Genomic DNA, 12,779 nt, shown 5'->3' with positions numbered 1-12,779 from the left:
GTGTGCATTTTCAATTTAGGAAATTGAAATATTTGCATCCCTGAGTAAATTAGTTTTAATAAATAGTCACAATATATATTTTTTTGTGTGTATGTGTGTGTGTGTGTGTGCTTTTCAATTTAGGAATTCTTCACTCACACACATGTTCATACATTTTTATATAATTTATATGTAACATAAACATAACATATATTGTCTATATATAATAGCTTATTATATATAGTACCAAAAAGTGTGATTATATTTCCTCAGAATTGATATGATCTATTTACCATTAAGCCACAGTCTACTTTCAGAATTTCCATTTTTCAACAGTATTAGTGAGCAATGGTGTTCTGTTGATTACTGCTGAATTGCTTAATATTTTTATTATAAGAATTTCTACTTGCTCTTTAATCATATCCAATCTAACTTTAATCAGATCCTGATGGTATCTACATGGTTAAATTTTGAGTTTATTACACTATTATGGTAGTATCTATAAGAATGGTATAGTTTGGTCTTATACTTAATAATCAGGCAAACTGATCAAAATAGTGACAATTACAAATACTGGTTTTATTCTTTCAGATTTCGTGATTCACTGGAGAGTGATATAATTGTGGTTCACGCCATACAAAGTGACCACAAGATCTCCTCCTACAGGCTGATGAAGCCCTCCAAGTATTCTAAATTGAAACAAACAAGTCAGTCAGACAGGAGACCAAGCAAATTGGAAAGGCTTGAAAAAGAAGGACCCGGAAGAAGAGATAGTGTGAAAGACACAGGTAGCCTATATGAGAAGGCATCATATCCCTACTTATCCAGATTTATTAAACCTGAATTGTCTTTTTATAGGAAGAAAGTTTGGCTGTTCTTGGGTGGCTTGAGCTCAATTTGTTGTCCCTCTTTCGTTCACGATGGCCTCTTTTGGAATAAATAGTCAGCAGGGCTGTGCCGTACGGTTTAGAATAAGACGCCCTCCTTCTCCAACTCATACTTCATGACTGCTTCCTTGTTTGATGCAAGTTGCTAAAGAAGAGAATACTGGATGCCATGGTTTTCTTACTTTCTCCTCCCAACTAGTCTCAATCATGGAATTTTCCCAGATGGTAATTCTGAGACAGTTCTGGATTTCTGGGCCTCATTCCAGAATGTAAGGCTAAAATACTGCATTGCAAACTATTTTCCAAGAGCATACACGCTAAACAGAATGATGAGCTAAGAATATAGGTGTGAAAACAGTACTTCTCATCTCAGGAACTTGTTTCTTTTCTTTTGTTTCTCTCTCTCTCTGTCTCTCTCTCTCTCACATACTCTCTCCCTTTCCATCTCTATCTATCTATCTATCTATTTATATATATATATATAAAATTTCAAATGACAAAGGAAGATAAGAATCCTGGGAAAGATTTGGAGAATAAAGAAAGGGTGCTGTAGCCTGGCCAGAACTAGGCTGTTGCCTATGATACAATACCTGCATTAATTCTGGTTCTTCCTCTTCATTGAGAAATCTGTAATATCTAAGATAAATCCTAAATCCCATTATCCTTGTAGGTTAACCCTTCTCCAGTCTATTCCTAGACTATGTCATGTTGCTCAAATTACCTGTTTAGCTTACTGCCAGCTCACTGCTCACCAAATTATTTCTGATACTTCCATATCAAGGCTTCTGCTGCAGTGACCTCAGACCGTCTCCTCTCTGAATTCTACCAGTTCTTGGGGATCCAGCTAAAATGCACTTTTGTTATAAAGCCTTCCCATAACCAGCCAGGCTATGTTAAACTCTTCTTTTTTCATGTTACCCTATATTTGAAATATGCAGTATGAAGAGCTAACATAACTATATTGCTATCTCATATTTTTAAGTTATCTAAAGTATGTCTTTTGTAGCTTGACAACAAAGAGTAATATAATAGTATTAATTGATAATTGATAATTGATAAAGCCAATCATTTTTAAATATAGATTTGATTATGGGCCTATAACTAGCTTTCTGGTTGGCTGAAAACCATTGCCATTGGTATATGCGACTTCAAATTCTGTGGGTCAAATAGGACTCACCATCTTCTCCCACTGAACACTCCTTCCTAGCTTCTGGTATCTACCAGTGGTTCATCATTATTTATCTTGTACTCTAATTGTCTAATATATGATTTAGCTTAACAACTTTATAATAAGGTCCTTAAGTAACAACTGTGACTTAGATCTCTCTATGTTGGCATTCCAGAGTAAAGATAGTACTCAGTGTGTTTGATGGTTCAATGTACAATTTTTCTACAGTGGTGTGCAAGTGTACCCATACAACCATTCTGTTTTTCACTTTAAATAATGTACTTAATAAATTACATGAGATTCAACACCTCACTATAATATAGACTTTAAATTATGATGTTCTGTGGGGTAGAAGTATTAAATACATTTTTTACTTAACAATTTTTAGTTTAAAATAGGCTTATTGGGATATAACCCCATTATAAGTGAAGGAGTATTTGTGTTTATGGGGTTGAATTCATGGTAGTTATTCAGTAAATACTTGACTTAAAAAGTCATCATATTCAATATAAGAACCATTGTTGAACTCCTACCGTCCTGTATGCTGAAGCTCTGCGTCATTTCTAATGTTTTATTTTATTTTATTTACTTGTTACTGTCTTTGATTGTTTGATCAATCTTACATTCTTGTGTGTAGTGGACTGAGCTACTTCTTTGAAGATAACAGTATGTAATGTAACAACCATTGTAAATTTCCATCATTTTGTTTTGAGGTCATATATCATTTTTGTTGTTTTTGTGTTGTTTTGAGTTTGTCTTCATTGTTGTTTTGTCAGTTTTTTAATTTTTAAAATAAAAGAAAGTCATCATATTCTATAGATTTTTTTCTGTGGCAGATTAAAAACAGTCTTTACAAGTTTCATTTTCCAGTCTCAAAAAAACTTAAAAAATAATGTTGATTCTCTATGCAGGTGGGAGTATTTATGTAACAGAAGAATCAGTGATAGACAAAGGGAATAAATTTCGACCTAAAACCCTAAGTGAAATTATGGTGGAAAATCAAATTGAGAAGACCAGAAAACTTATACTAAAAGCTGAAAGGGCTCAACTTAAGATTCAGCAGCGGAAAAGAGAATGGGATGAATTGTGAGTTTTTTTTTTTCCCACCTAAACTCTGATTCTTTTCATATGTGAGCTCCAAAATATATGTTTCTTAGAATCCTTTTATTGACATTGTTATTATTTAAATTAAAAAAGGAAAGAAGTAAAGACAGATGAAGGCATTAAAGACAGGGAAGCTGGCTGTTTTAACTTCTCTGATCCTTAGAGTTTCAGGTTGTTGTGGTTTGAGGGTTTATTCGCAAGGGGAAGCAATAATATACAGGACACATATTTTACAAGATTATTTCTAATAGTCACCCAAAGAATAATATGCAAAAGAGTGCAGGAAATCTGTCCCCACACTAACACCAAGGAATTTAGCCGAGGGCCTGAATCCCACAGAAATGTCCTGCATGAGTCCAGTTGAACCTTGAGCCCATACCAATGCCCCCACGAATCCAACTAGAGGCCCAGAGCCCATGATGTCTCATGCAGGCCTGTTTCGCTGATCTGCACTGGGAAGGCCCAAAGGTCAGTGGTGGAATCTAGAAAGTCTGTGCTAGCAAGATGAAGGATCTGTGCTAGCAGCCCGAGGGATCTGCACTGGAGCCAGGAAGCGATGCTAAGAAAGACCAGAGCTCCCTTGAAAGGTACCACAGCCATCCTCAGCAACAGTGAGGTCCCAAGCTCCTCCATTGGTGAAGGCAGCTGAGTTCCCATCAGGAAAGCCAATGCAGTAAGCTTCTTCAGGAGGCTGGCAGTGCACCATCTTTCCCTCTGGAGCCAGGAAGCGATGCTCAAAGTGAGGACCAGAGCTCCCCCAAAGTGAACCGAAGCTATTTTCAGTGTCAGCAAGGTCCTGAGCTCCTCAGAAGACGAAAACAGTGAAGTTCATCAGGAAAGCCAGCATGATGAGCTCCTCCAAGAGAACCAACAGCTCTTTACAGCTTCTAGCAGCTCCCAACAGCCTTCTCTGCTCCCAACAACCTTCCTTCTTTTTCTCCTGTTCTGCCTCTCATGCTACTGGCAACAATCCTTAGGTGGGCTTCCCATACCCAGCACCATGCTTACTCAGTTCAGCTGGGTTTATAAGTTGTCCACCAGTTGTCAATCCACTACACTGGTCTAAGAATTCCATTTGGTAATGCAGTCAGAGCGATTTTTAAGGAACAAGAAATTCTTTTCTACCCCAACATTATAAAGATTCACTTCATTTCTCTGAGAAATTAGTTTTGTATTGCCCGTGTTCTGTGTCTCCTGCCTAAATTTAATGTCTGATGATAGTTTTTACATATATTTTTTGTTTGCTTTTCTAGTTGTTTACATCATGAAGATAATTACAGTCCCTGTTTCTCTCACATGGCCAGAAGCAGAAATACTTCATTTCTGTTTGCTTTTTTTTTCTTCTTTTCTTTTTCTTTTCTTAGCTTCTGCTTTTCTCCTTCCCCCTTTTCTCTCTCTTCCTTTCTTCTTTTAAAAATAATAATCTCTTCTTTTAGCACAGCTATACACAAATGAATACCAATTAATACCAAAAATGACATGGATTTCCTCTGCTGTTTTGCATTCTGTTTTCCTAAAAAGGGTTTTCTTCTAAAGAAAAGTGCTGACTGTAAGCTATGTGTACATGTTCATATTGTTTGGTAGACTTCACTTTAAAGAATTAGGTAAGAATGTTGGAGTCTCAAAATTAAGGGTCTTGCGATTAAATGCTACCCATACCCACAGATGTTTTAGAATTTCCCAAGCAAAGAGTTCAGTTGCTGTACAGAGAAATTCTTCAGTTTTAGCCTTGGTACAGAAGTTGCTACTGCTTTATCTATGTGGAAAGTTGAGGGAGTGACTCAGTCATCCCTTTCCAATTCCTTAATTACTGTTGCCAAATATGTCTATCGTTAGATTCCACTCTCCTCACCAGCTCCCCCTGTGCTTGGAAGCTCTTAGAGACTCTCCGAAGGATGCATTCAATTCTTTTTGTAGCATTCTCCAGTGGATATTTTGGGCTACAGTTTTCTCTGGTTTGGTCTGAAATGCAATTTCTTCTATCTGTCTTTTAGAAATGTACAGTATCATTGGTTTGCTTGTGATTTTCTATCCCATTTTTGGCCTTCCTAAAGATTTATTGCCTTCTAGATCTCTGTACTGTGGGACAGAGGAGGAGGCAGATACATATGCTCGTGCTATCATCACCTTGAACTAGTTTCTTTTTCTTGAAAATTTTATGACAATCACTTATGTAATAAAAAAGTTTGATTAATTTTTTCATGATTTTTAAAACCGCCCACTTTCCAGGCCTTAATTTATATTGAGAGAATGACACTCTTCATTTGAATTATTAGAACTAAACAAGAGCCTAACAGTGATTAAGATTATTTGAGTACGATGTAGTGATTGGTTTTAATTTACTTAAATATATTTTATTTTTCTTGGGATACATTAATAATAATGATTAATTTAAGATGCTCGGGCCCTATAAACAAAGGGGCATCACAAACTCAGAACTGTGCTTTTGCTTCATGACTAAATTTGAAACTGCACATATATTAAAGTAGACAAATTAAGAGTTGACTGTTGTTTTTATGTCTGGGTTGTCTATTTTTCTCACAGGTACAGAAGTAAACCTGATGATGATTACGAAGATCCCAAAGATGTTCAAGCTATCAAAGAAGCCCAAGTGTGTATGGGAGATTTCAACCTAAAGACGGCCTCAGACTACAAGATACCTGAGCACATGAGGATAAATGCTGCCAAGAAGGAAGAGGAACTGGGACACCTCGACTCTTTGGTATTTACTTACAGATTTCATGACAGTGAGAAAACGCTCTGGGTTTTCGACTGAATTCTGCTAGAACTGCCCCTTCATCTGGCGTAGAAGGATATATAACCACAGACATGTAGGAGTGGAAAACCTGTTCATGCCTGTCTAGAATGCCCTCTTTTTACACACGAGGAAGCAGGCTTAGAACAAGAGATTTGTCATGACTGTTGTCAGCTAATGTGGCAGAACCAGACTTCACATCAGTTGTACGGCTGGGTACATTTCTTAGATAAAAACATTATACTGTTTTGTGGACTTTGAACTTCTGAAATTTAAACAAATCCATATTGTATTGAGTATTTGGCTACCATGTACTACCAAGAACTCAGGCAGAAATGTCATTGTTTTTAGCCTTTCTTTGCAGGACTTTCAGCCTTTTGTAGGTAACTCAATACCAACTAATTAATACTGTTTTCCAACTTTATATTCTTCTAAACATTGTGATTTTTCATTTTTTCTTATCAAAGTTTCTTCTTCTTGCCATATTAATTCCTCAGTCACTATTTGACCTGACAAGTGGTTTTTCGCACTTGGAAGTTTAGAAGGCGTCTGAGCCATTGTGTGTAGGAAGATTTGATACTTGGCCACCTAACGTTTTATGCAATTGCAAGTTTGGGAAGTGAAATTGGAGAAGGTGCCAGTCATATCACATATGTAGTATATTTTAGTATTTTACAATTTTGTGGGCTGGAGATGTAGCTCATGGGTCAGGGATGTAGCTCAATGGCATAAGTGCTTGCCTAGCAAGCCTGAGGTCATGAGTTCGATTCCCGGTACAAAAAAAAAAAAAAAAGAGTTGGTACAATTTTGTGACAGATGGAAATGAAGGATCCTGGAGGAAGGGGTTTCTTTTTCTACATTACCAAAGGTGTTATATATGCCAGCAGTACAGGGATCCTGGATGGCAATTCATATCCACAAATTTTCATTGCTCATGACTTGTAACTGTAGGATAAAAGTGGACATTTTATTAGTGGCCATTTGGATTATTTTCTAGCTGTTTGTCTAAAGTAATTCTTATTTATCCATTATGTTCTATCATCATCACAGATAAATGTTCTTATGACTGCACTATTTTAAAGTTGCTAACTAGTTAGCTACTGCCAGTAGGTTTATATCTTGGCTTCCAGATTTCATGTGACCACAACTTATTAGTTACCCAACTTGAACTAACTAACTAACTTCCTGTCTTTCATTTCTTTCTCTCTTTTTTCCTGTGGTACTAGGGATCAAACCCAGGACCTCATACATCTTAAGCAAACTCTACCACCGAGACATATCCCCAACCCACCCAACCTGAAAATTTTTAGTCTTGCCAGAGAAGATGGGTATATGTGGTATCCTGAATGAACTCAATTGCATTACACTGAAACATACTTAGTTAAAATGAGAGCATGAAATATTGTAAAACATGCTATAACTAGCTAGGAAAGTTCTAAAAAGGACTCCCAGGGAGAGGTAAAAGAGGCAGAGACCTCAGCCCTACAAGCCAGCTGAAGGGAACAAACTGTGGACAACAAAGAGACACCAGAGGTCCCATCCAGACTTCCCTCCCATCTTGAAGGCGGGAAATGGGAAAAGCCTAAAGGCTAGTGAGTAACTTAGTACTGAACAGAGATGATCAGATACATTTGTATCTTAGACTTTTACTAGGCCTTCCGGTCAAGGAATAAGAGCAAATGATACCCTTTGTGAACAAACTGTCATTTGTAAAAGAGTGATTATTTTACTTCCTTTCTTGTATGTTTTTTTCAGGTCTATACAAAGAAAGTCCACATGAACAAGAGCATCCTCTCTCTTCGAGACTTTAAAGTGGCTGTAGTTGAAGAAATACAATGCCTAGTACAAGAAGTAAAGAACATTCAGTTGACCCTTCACATATCCAAGCATATCCCCATCCCCCAGATCCCTCAGATACACCCAGAAGAAGTTCCAGAAAAGAGGTTTCAGTATGATGAAGAGACCCTCATTAAGTTTAAGCAACACAGGTTGAAAGGTCTGATTGGAAAGCCCCACCAAATGGAGCAGGTTGAGTCTGCAATCTCAGGTGCAAAGCATGGCGATTTGACCACACGAGACTCCTCACTTAGGTTTTCTGGAGGATCAAGATTCAATTTAGATCTTCAAATGGAATTTGAAAAAGCAGAGCCAACTGAAGTGGAGCTAGAGATTATGAAGAGGGATGAGGTTAAACACCTGTATATGCAACAGTATTTGATCAACAGGGTAAGAAAGAAAGCTGGAACAGTTAGAAATTAGATCTAGTTTTTGATTTATTTCAAATTCCTCTACAAGAGCCGTCTTCAAACCAGCTTACCGCTCACTAGTGGCTTGGCTTCCTCCCTATCCTTGGCCTTGTAAAGCTGGGCTCTGCCCAGAACTTTGGAGCACTGTAACTTTTTTCTTTCTGTAAAGCTAAGGATAAAGGGCAAACCGATGCTTTATTTAGCTGGCATCTAAGTGGAATTATAATAAAGGGAAGCTGAAGAGCAACCTTCAGACAGTAGATGGAAAATAATTACAACTGTTGTCAAGAAACGGAGAGCCCTCTGCTTCTCCCACTGTCCTCTTTCTCTAGTGTGTGATTTGCTCCAGTAGTTGAGAGTGCTGCTGGAGCAGCACTCTTGTGATTGTTCTGGAGCAGGAATAGCAAGTGCTATTATTTTTAGGAAAATTAAGACTAGACTGGGAACAAATGTGCAAGAAATGCTTCAAATATGAAAGGAAAAGGACCTTTCTTGGATCGATATCTCCCTACTTCACTTGTCAATTATCTTTTCAGCTCCTCCCTGGGGTAGCGCCCCCTATCTTTTCCCAGCCTTATTCTTCATCTGTTTCCTCTCTTCATCCGGCCCTGCTTTCTCATTGCTGCTGCTTCCTCTGCTTTCCCTTTTCACATCTTTGCTTGTACCTTTGCTCTCTCTTCCTACCCACAGTGACTTCTTTTCAGAGTTGAACCGTCTTTTAAAGCACCGCCTAGTTCCAGACCTTCCCTAGCCTTGTATGCTCACATTCCGCCCCTATGATCAGCACCTTATATCTTAAAATTTTTTCTTAGGAAAAAAACTCTTTTTCTTGATGTTTCATGTTTGTTAGTTTTATCTTGCAGTTAGATCCTATGATTCTTGAGGAGAGGATCATGTATACAGTATACCCCTACGAAGTTGTATTTCAGAGTTCAAGGTCTCAAGAGTTCATGGATTTTTCCTTAGAACCTAACTAATAATTCATTGAGGAAACCCCCACAATTTTGTGGAAAATGCAGATATTGGGGGGGGGGATGGGAGGTTTGCAAGTAGCAATCTGAGAGTGTTATTCAATTCTCCTTGCTGCTGATTGGCTGGTGCCCTGTAACCCATCTCTGGCAGATGCATTCGTGTATCCTAACAGGTTGCTGTGCTGCCTGTAGCTCCCTGGAATGTTCCTGGTTTTATTCTTAAAGCTCAAAGATGCCTAAGATGCCACCCAAATGCCTTATACCTTCTAAGGCATCAAGCAGTGGAGCTAAGCACCAGGAGTTTAAGACACTGGGAGAAGGTTGAACTACCTGTACATTTTACTGTACAAACTTTTTATTAAATTATTACAGTACTGTGTGTAGTCTCTTATTAAATTACATAACTGTGGGAGACATAACACATTTAGGGTTTAAAGTATTAAAAATAAGCATTTATAGGCATTTTTGGACCACATCTGAAATTCGGGGTTTTTCACAATTCGCAGATGCTTTAGGAGCTTCACCCCTGCGAATTTCGGGGGTCCCATCAGAAGATGAGTACATCTTCTGTTTCCCCCCACATCTAGGACAATAACAGATGTGTAATTGTCATGTGTAAGTTTTGATTTAATTACAACTTTTATTAATGGAACAAATATTTATAGGATACTTTATGTGTGCAGGGTCAGTGTTGGCTACATAGTAGGAATATGACAGTACTCAAAACCACATTCTCCACCCTCACAAAGGTTGTGGGTTATCAGGAGTGAAAGAATAAAACAAGTGCAGCCCTCATAAACTTGGAGACCAGTGTGGTCCTGTTTCAGAATGGTGTTGTGATGAAGAAAATACAGCACATATTTATTGAACAAGTTTAGAGAGGAACACTAATATGAAATCTACAGCCATACTTATTTAAAAGTTTGATGTTTTCTTCTCTTTGTTTTATTATTTAAGTTCTCTCAGCTTTTCCAGTAAGTTCACTGCCCCAAACCCACAGATACCTGCAGTCTGGGACTTCACTCGTGACAGGCTTTTGACAGTTGAGTTTCTCCATAATGTATAATGTGCAACCTAGTGGAAATTATAGAACGGTTTGCACCCTCTCAGGGTCAGTCCTTGGGGCAGTGTCTTCATGTGCTTTGAGATGGGGTGGGGAAGAGCTGTGCCCAAGTCAGACGAACGCTGAGGGTTTAACTGTACTTGGATCAATAAGGTCCAGGCGAGGATGTGGAATTCACTTCCATTCTTATCTCATCTGAATAAAGAAGCTTTGATCTCAGGGAAATCACCTTTGGCCTCAATTTCTTCCTAAGATAAGGAGATCAAACAGTTTCTGTGGCTCCAAGGTTGTATTTACCTATTTAAAAATTCTAACATTCTGTAGTTTTGAAAATTTTTCAAAATAAATATTTAGGCTGATTATAAGAAAGGAGAGCAGTGATTCCATGGGGGTTACAGAGGAGACAGATATAAACACTTCCCACAAAGAGCTCATACTCAGTATGTTACAGCAAGAGGGACATCTTGACTAATGGCTTAATCTGGAGTTTAGAAATAACTTGAAGGACTGTAGTTACAGAATTCTCACCATTTAATAATTTCTCAAATGCTATTAATTTATATATACATAATTAAGGCACCCGCAAGGCATAATGAAAAAATAATCTTAGATAAATTAGTCATGTTCAATAGTTTTTAAAAATTCACTTATAAATCCTTTTAGCTTCTAACATACTTTCAAATCTTTTTTTCTACTCAGATCAAAGAACTGATGGTTACTTTTGATGCAGAACTCCGTCTCCTGAGACATCAGAAACTAAAACTAGATACTCAGATGAAATTATCTGACCTACACCATGTCACTTTATTTCAAGAAATTCTTCTTCTCAAGAATTTTGAAAAACAGGAAAACATACTTCAGGAGCGTGTTAATTCATTAGACAAAGAGGAGCAGGATATGCAGGTAACAGCAGGAGGAGAACCCTCTCCGGTTCTTCTCTTTGTTATGGAGACAACTGGACTCTTTTTCCTTTTCTTTTCTTCTTAATCCTCTTATGCTAGCCTTCATCTCTTTCTTGTCTTCTCCGTCCCTCTCCCCCCGCCCCCCTGCCATCTTTCCTGTTATTTCTGTTTGGTCTGTCTTGCATCCTTGGTCAGGATGAAATGACTGATATTTTAGTGAATTTAATCTAGAATTGTATAAGATAGGAAAATGAAATTTTCAAAAGTGAACTTTATATTTAGTCTATCTATAGATTTAAAAAATCTGTATTTTTGCCATCAGCTATCATAAGTTGAATTTTGGTTATATTATCTTTATGAACATAAGTGAGAAAGAAATTGATGAATTTCTTAAGTATAGTAACTTTTTGATATGATAGATAATTGAATAAGATAAGAAACATCTTGACATATATATGTTAAATTTAAAGAAACAAATTATACTTTCTTTAAAGAGGAAGAATTTTATTAAATAAATATTATATTCTGAATAGTACGTCAGCTTCTCTAGAGATACTGTATATTTTTGTTTTGCTTATCATATTTCAACACAGAAAAACCTTTGTTTTTGAGATATGCAAAAATATTCAGCCAACTTCCAGATATCATTAAAAATTCCAATTTGTTTAATTTAGACTTTTTTAAAGCTAAACATTAGAGAGCTGATCTTTCTGATTATGAACATAACAGTTTTACAAAACAATCATAAAATTTTAATCAAATAAATGGATGTCTCTTCAAATGTTAGAAATGTTGATTTCTATTGAGAAGCTCTGAAAAAAGTTTGTAGACTGTAACACTTTATTGTAAAATATATTGCCCTATAAACCTGGTTTATCAGAAACATTTACTTATCATTTATTTTTGCTTTTGTTCACTTAGTGGAAAATAAATGAAACTCTTAAAGAGATGGAAGATAAAAAGAATGAAATCATAAAGCTCCAGGAACAGGAAAAGGCACTTTATGCTGGTTTCCAAACAGCCCTTGGAGAAAACAATAAATTTGCTAACTTCCTCATGAAGGTCCTAAAGAAGAAGATCAAGCGAGCAAAGAAAAGGGAGGTTGAAGGAGATGCTGGTTTGTATACTTTTTTCTTTTTTTACATCTTACTCTATTTTCTGTTGTTAATATGAAAAAGAGAAATAACAACTATAGGTTCCTATTTGTTGTTTCTTTTCCCCCACTATAACAAAGGCAATGCAAAGCCACTTTTAAAAGCAAGGGATATAAACGTTTAGGGTCTTTAAATATATGGAGTGTGTGTGTATGACTTAATAGGATTATATTTTTTCATTCTAAAATTTCCAGTTAGTCTTTCATATTTTCTGTCTTTTCTAAGCTTTATGTATTTTTTATTTCCTTCAAGTGTACTTATAATTGCTCACCAAAGTATTTTTATCATGGCTGTTTTAATTTATCAGATAATTCTAACATTGGTCACCTTGTGTTGAAGTCTATGCGTTGTCTTTTTCCATTAGTTGAAGATCTTCCCAGTTTTTGTGATGACAAATGAGTTCAGTTAGAGCTTAGTTTCATACTGTAAGCCTTTGAACCTTAGTTAAATTTCTGATTTCACTTCCTTTCTCCAGTACTCCTTGGAGAAAGAAGGGAGGAGTGTCTCTTTCTTACTGCTGGTAGAGACAGAAGTCGTTATTTCTCATTCT

At 36.8% G+C, this 12,779-nt stretch overlaps 1 protein-coding gene across 1 annotated transcript in view; it reads left to right on the top strand.

Annotated features, from left to right (window-relative positions):
- The window catches only part of Cfap44 (cilia and flagella associated protein 44), an 86,331-nt gene that overhangs the window by 57,466 nt on the left and 16,086 nt on the right, over positions 1-12,779 (top strand). Inside the window, exons 22-27 of the mRNA XM_013515054.1 lie at positions 571-767; positions 2,946-3,120; positions 5,683-5,860; positions 7,649-8,119; positions 10,873-11,076; positions 11,997-12,192. Of these exons, the coding sequence (XP_013370508.1) occupies positions 571-767; positions 2,946-3,120; positions 5,683-5,860; positions 7,649-8,119; positions 10,873-11,076; positions 11,997-12,192 (1,421 nt within the window). The remainder of the gene's footprint in view (positions 1-570; positions 768-2,945; positions 3,121-5,682; positions 5,861-7,648; positions 8,120-10,872; positions 11,077-11,996; positions 12,193-12,779) is intronic.

The sequence above is a fragment of the Chinchilla lanigera genome, unplaced genomic scaffold (genome assembly GCF_000276665.1).
Source record: "Chinchilla lanigera isolate Chin_1 unplaced genomic scaffold, ChiLan1.0 scaffold00026, whole genome shotgun sequence".
Taxonomy (NCBI): Eukaryota; Metazoa; Chordata; class Mammalia; order Rodentia; family Chinchillidae; genus Chinchilla; species Chinchilla lanigera.
This window is presented reverse-complemented; position numbering and strand designations above follow the sequence as displayed.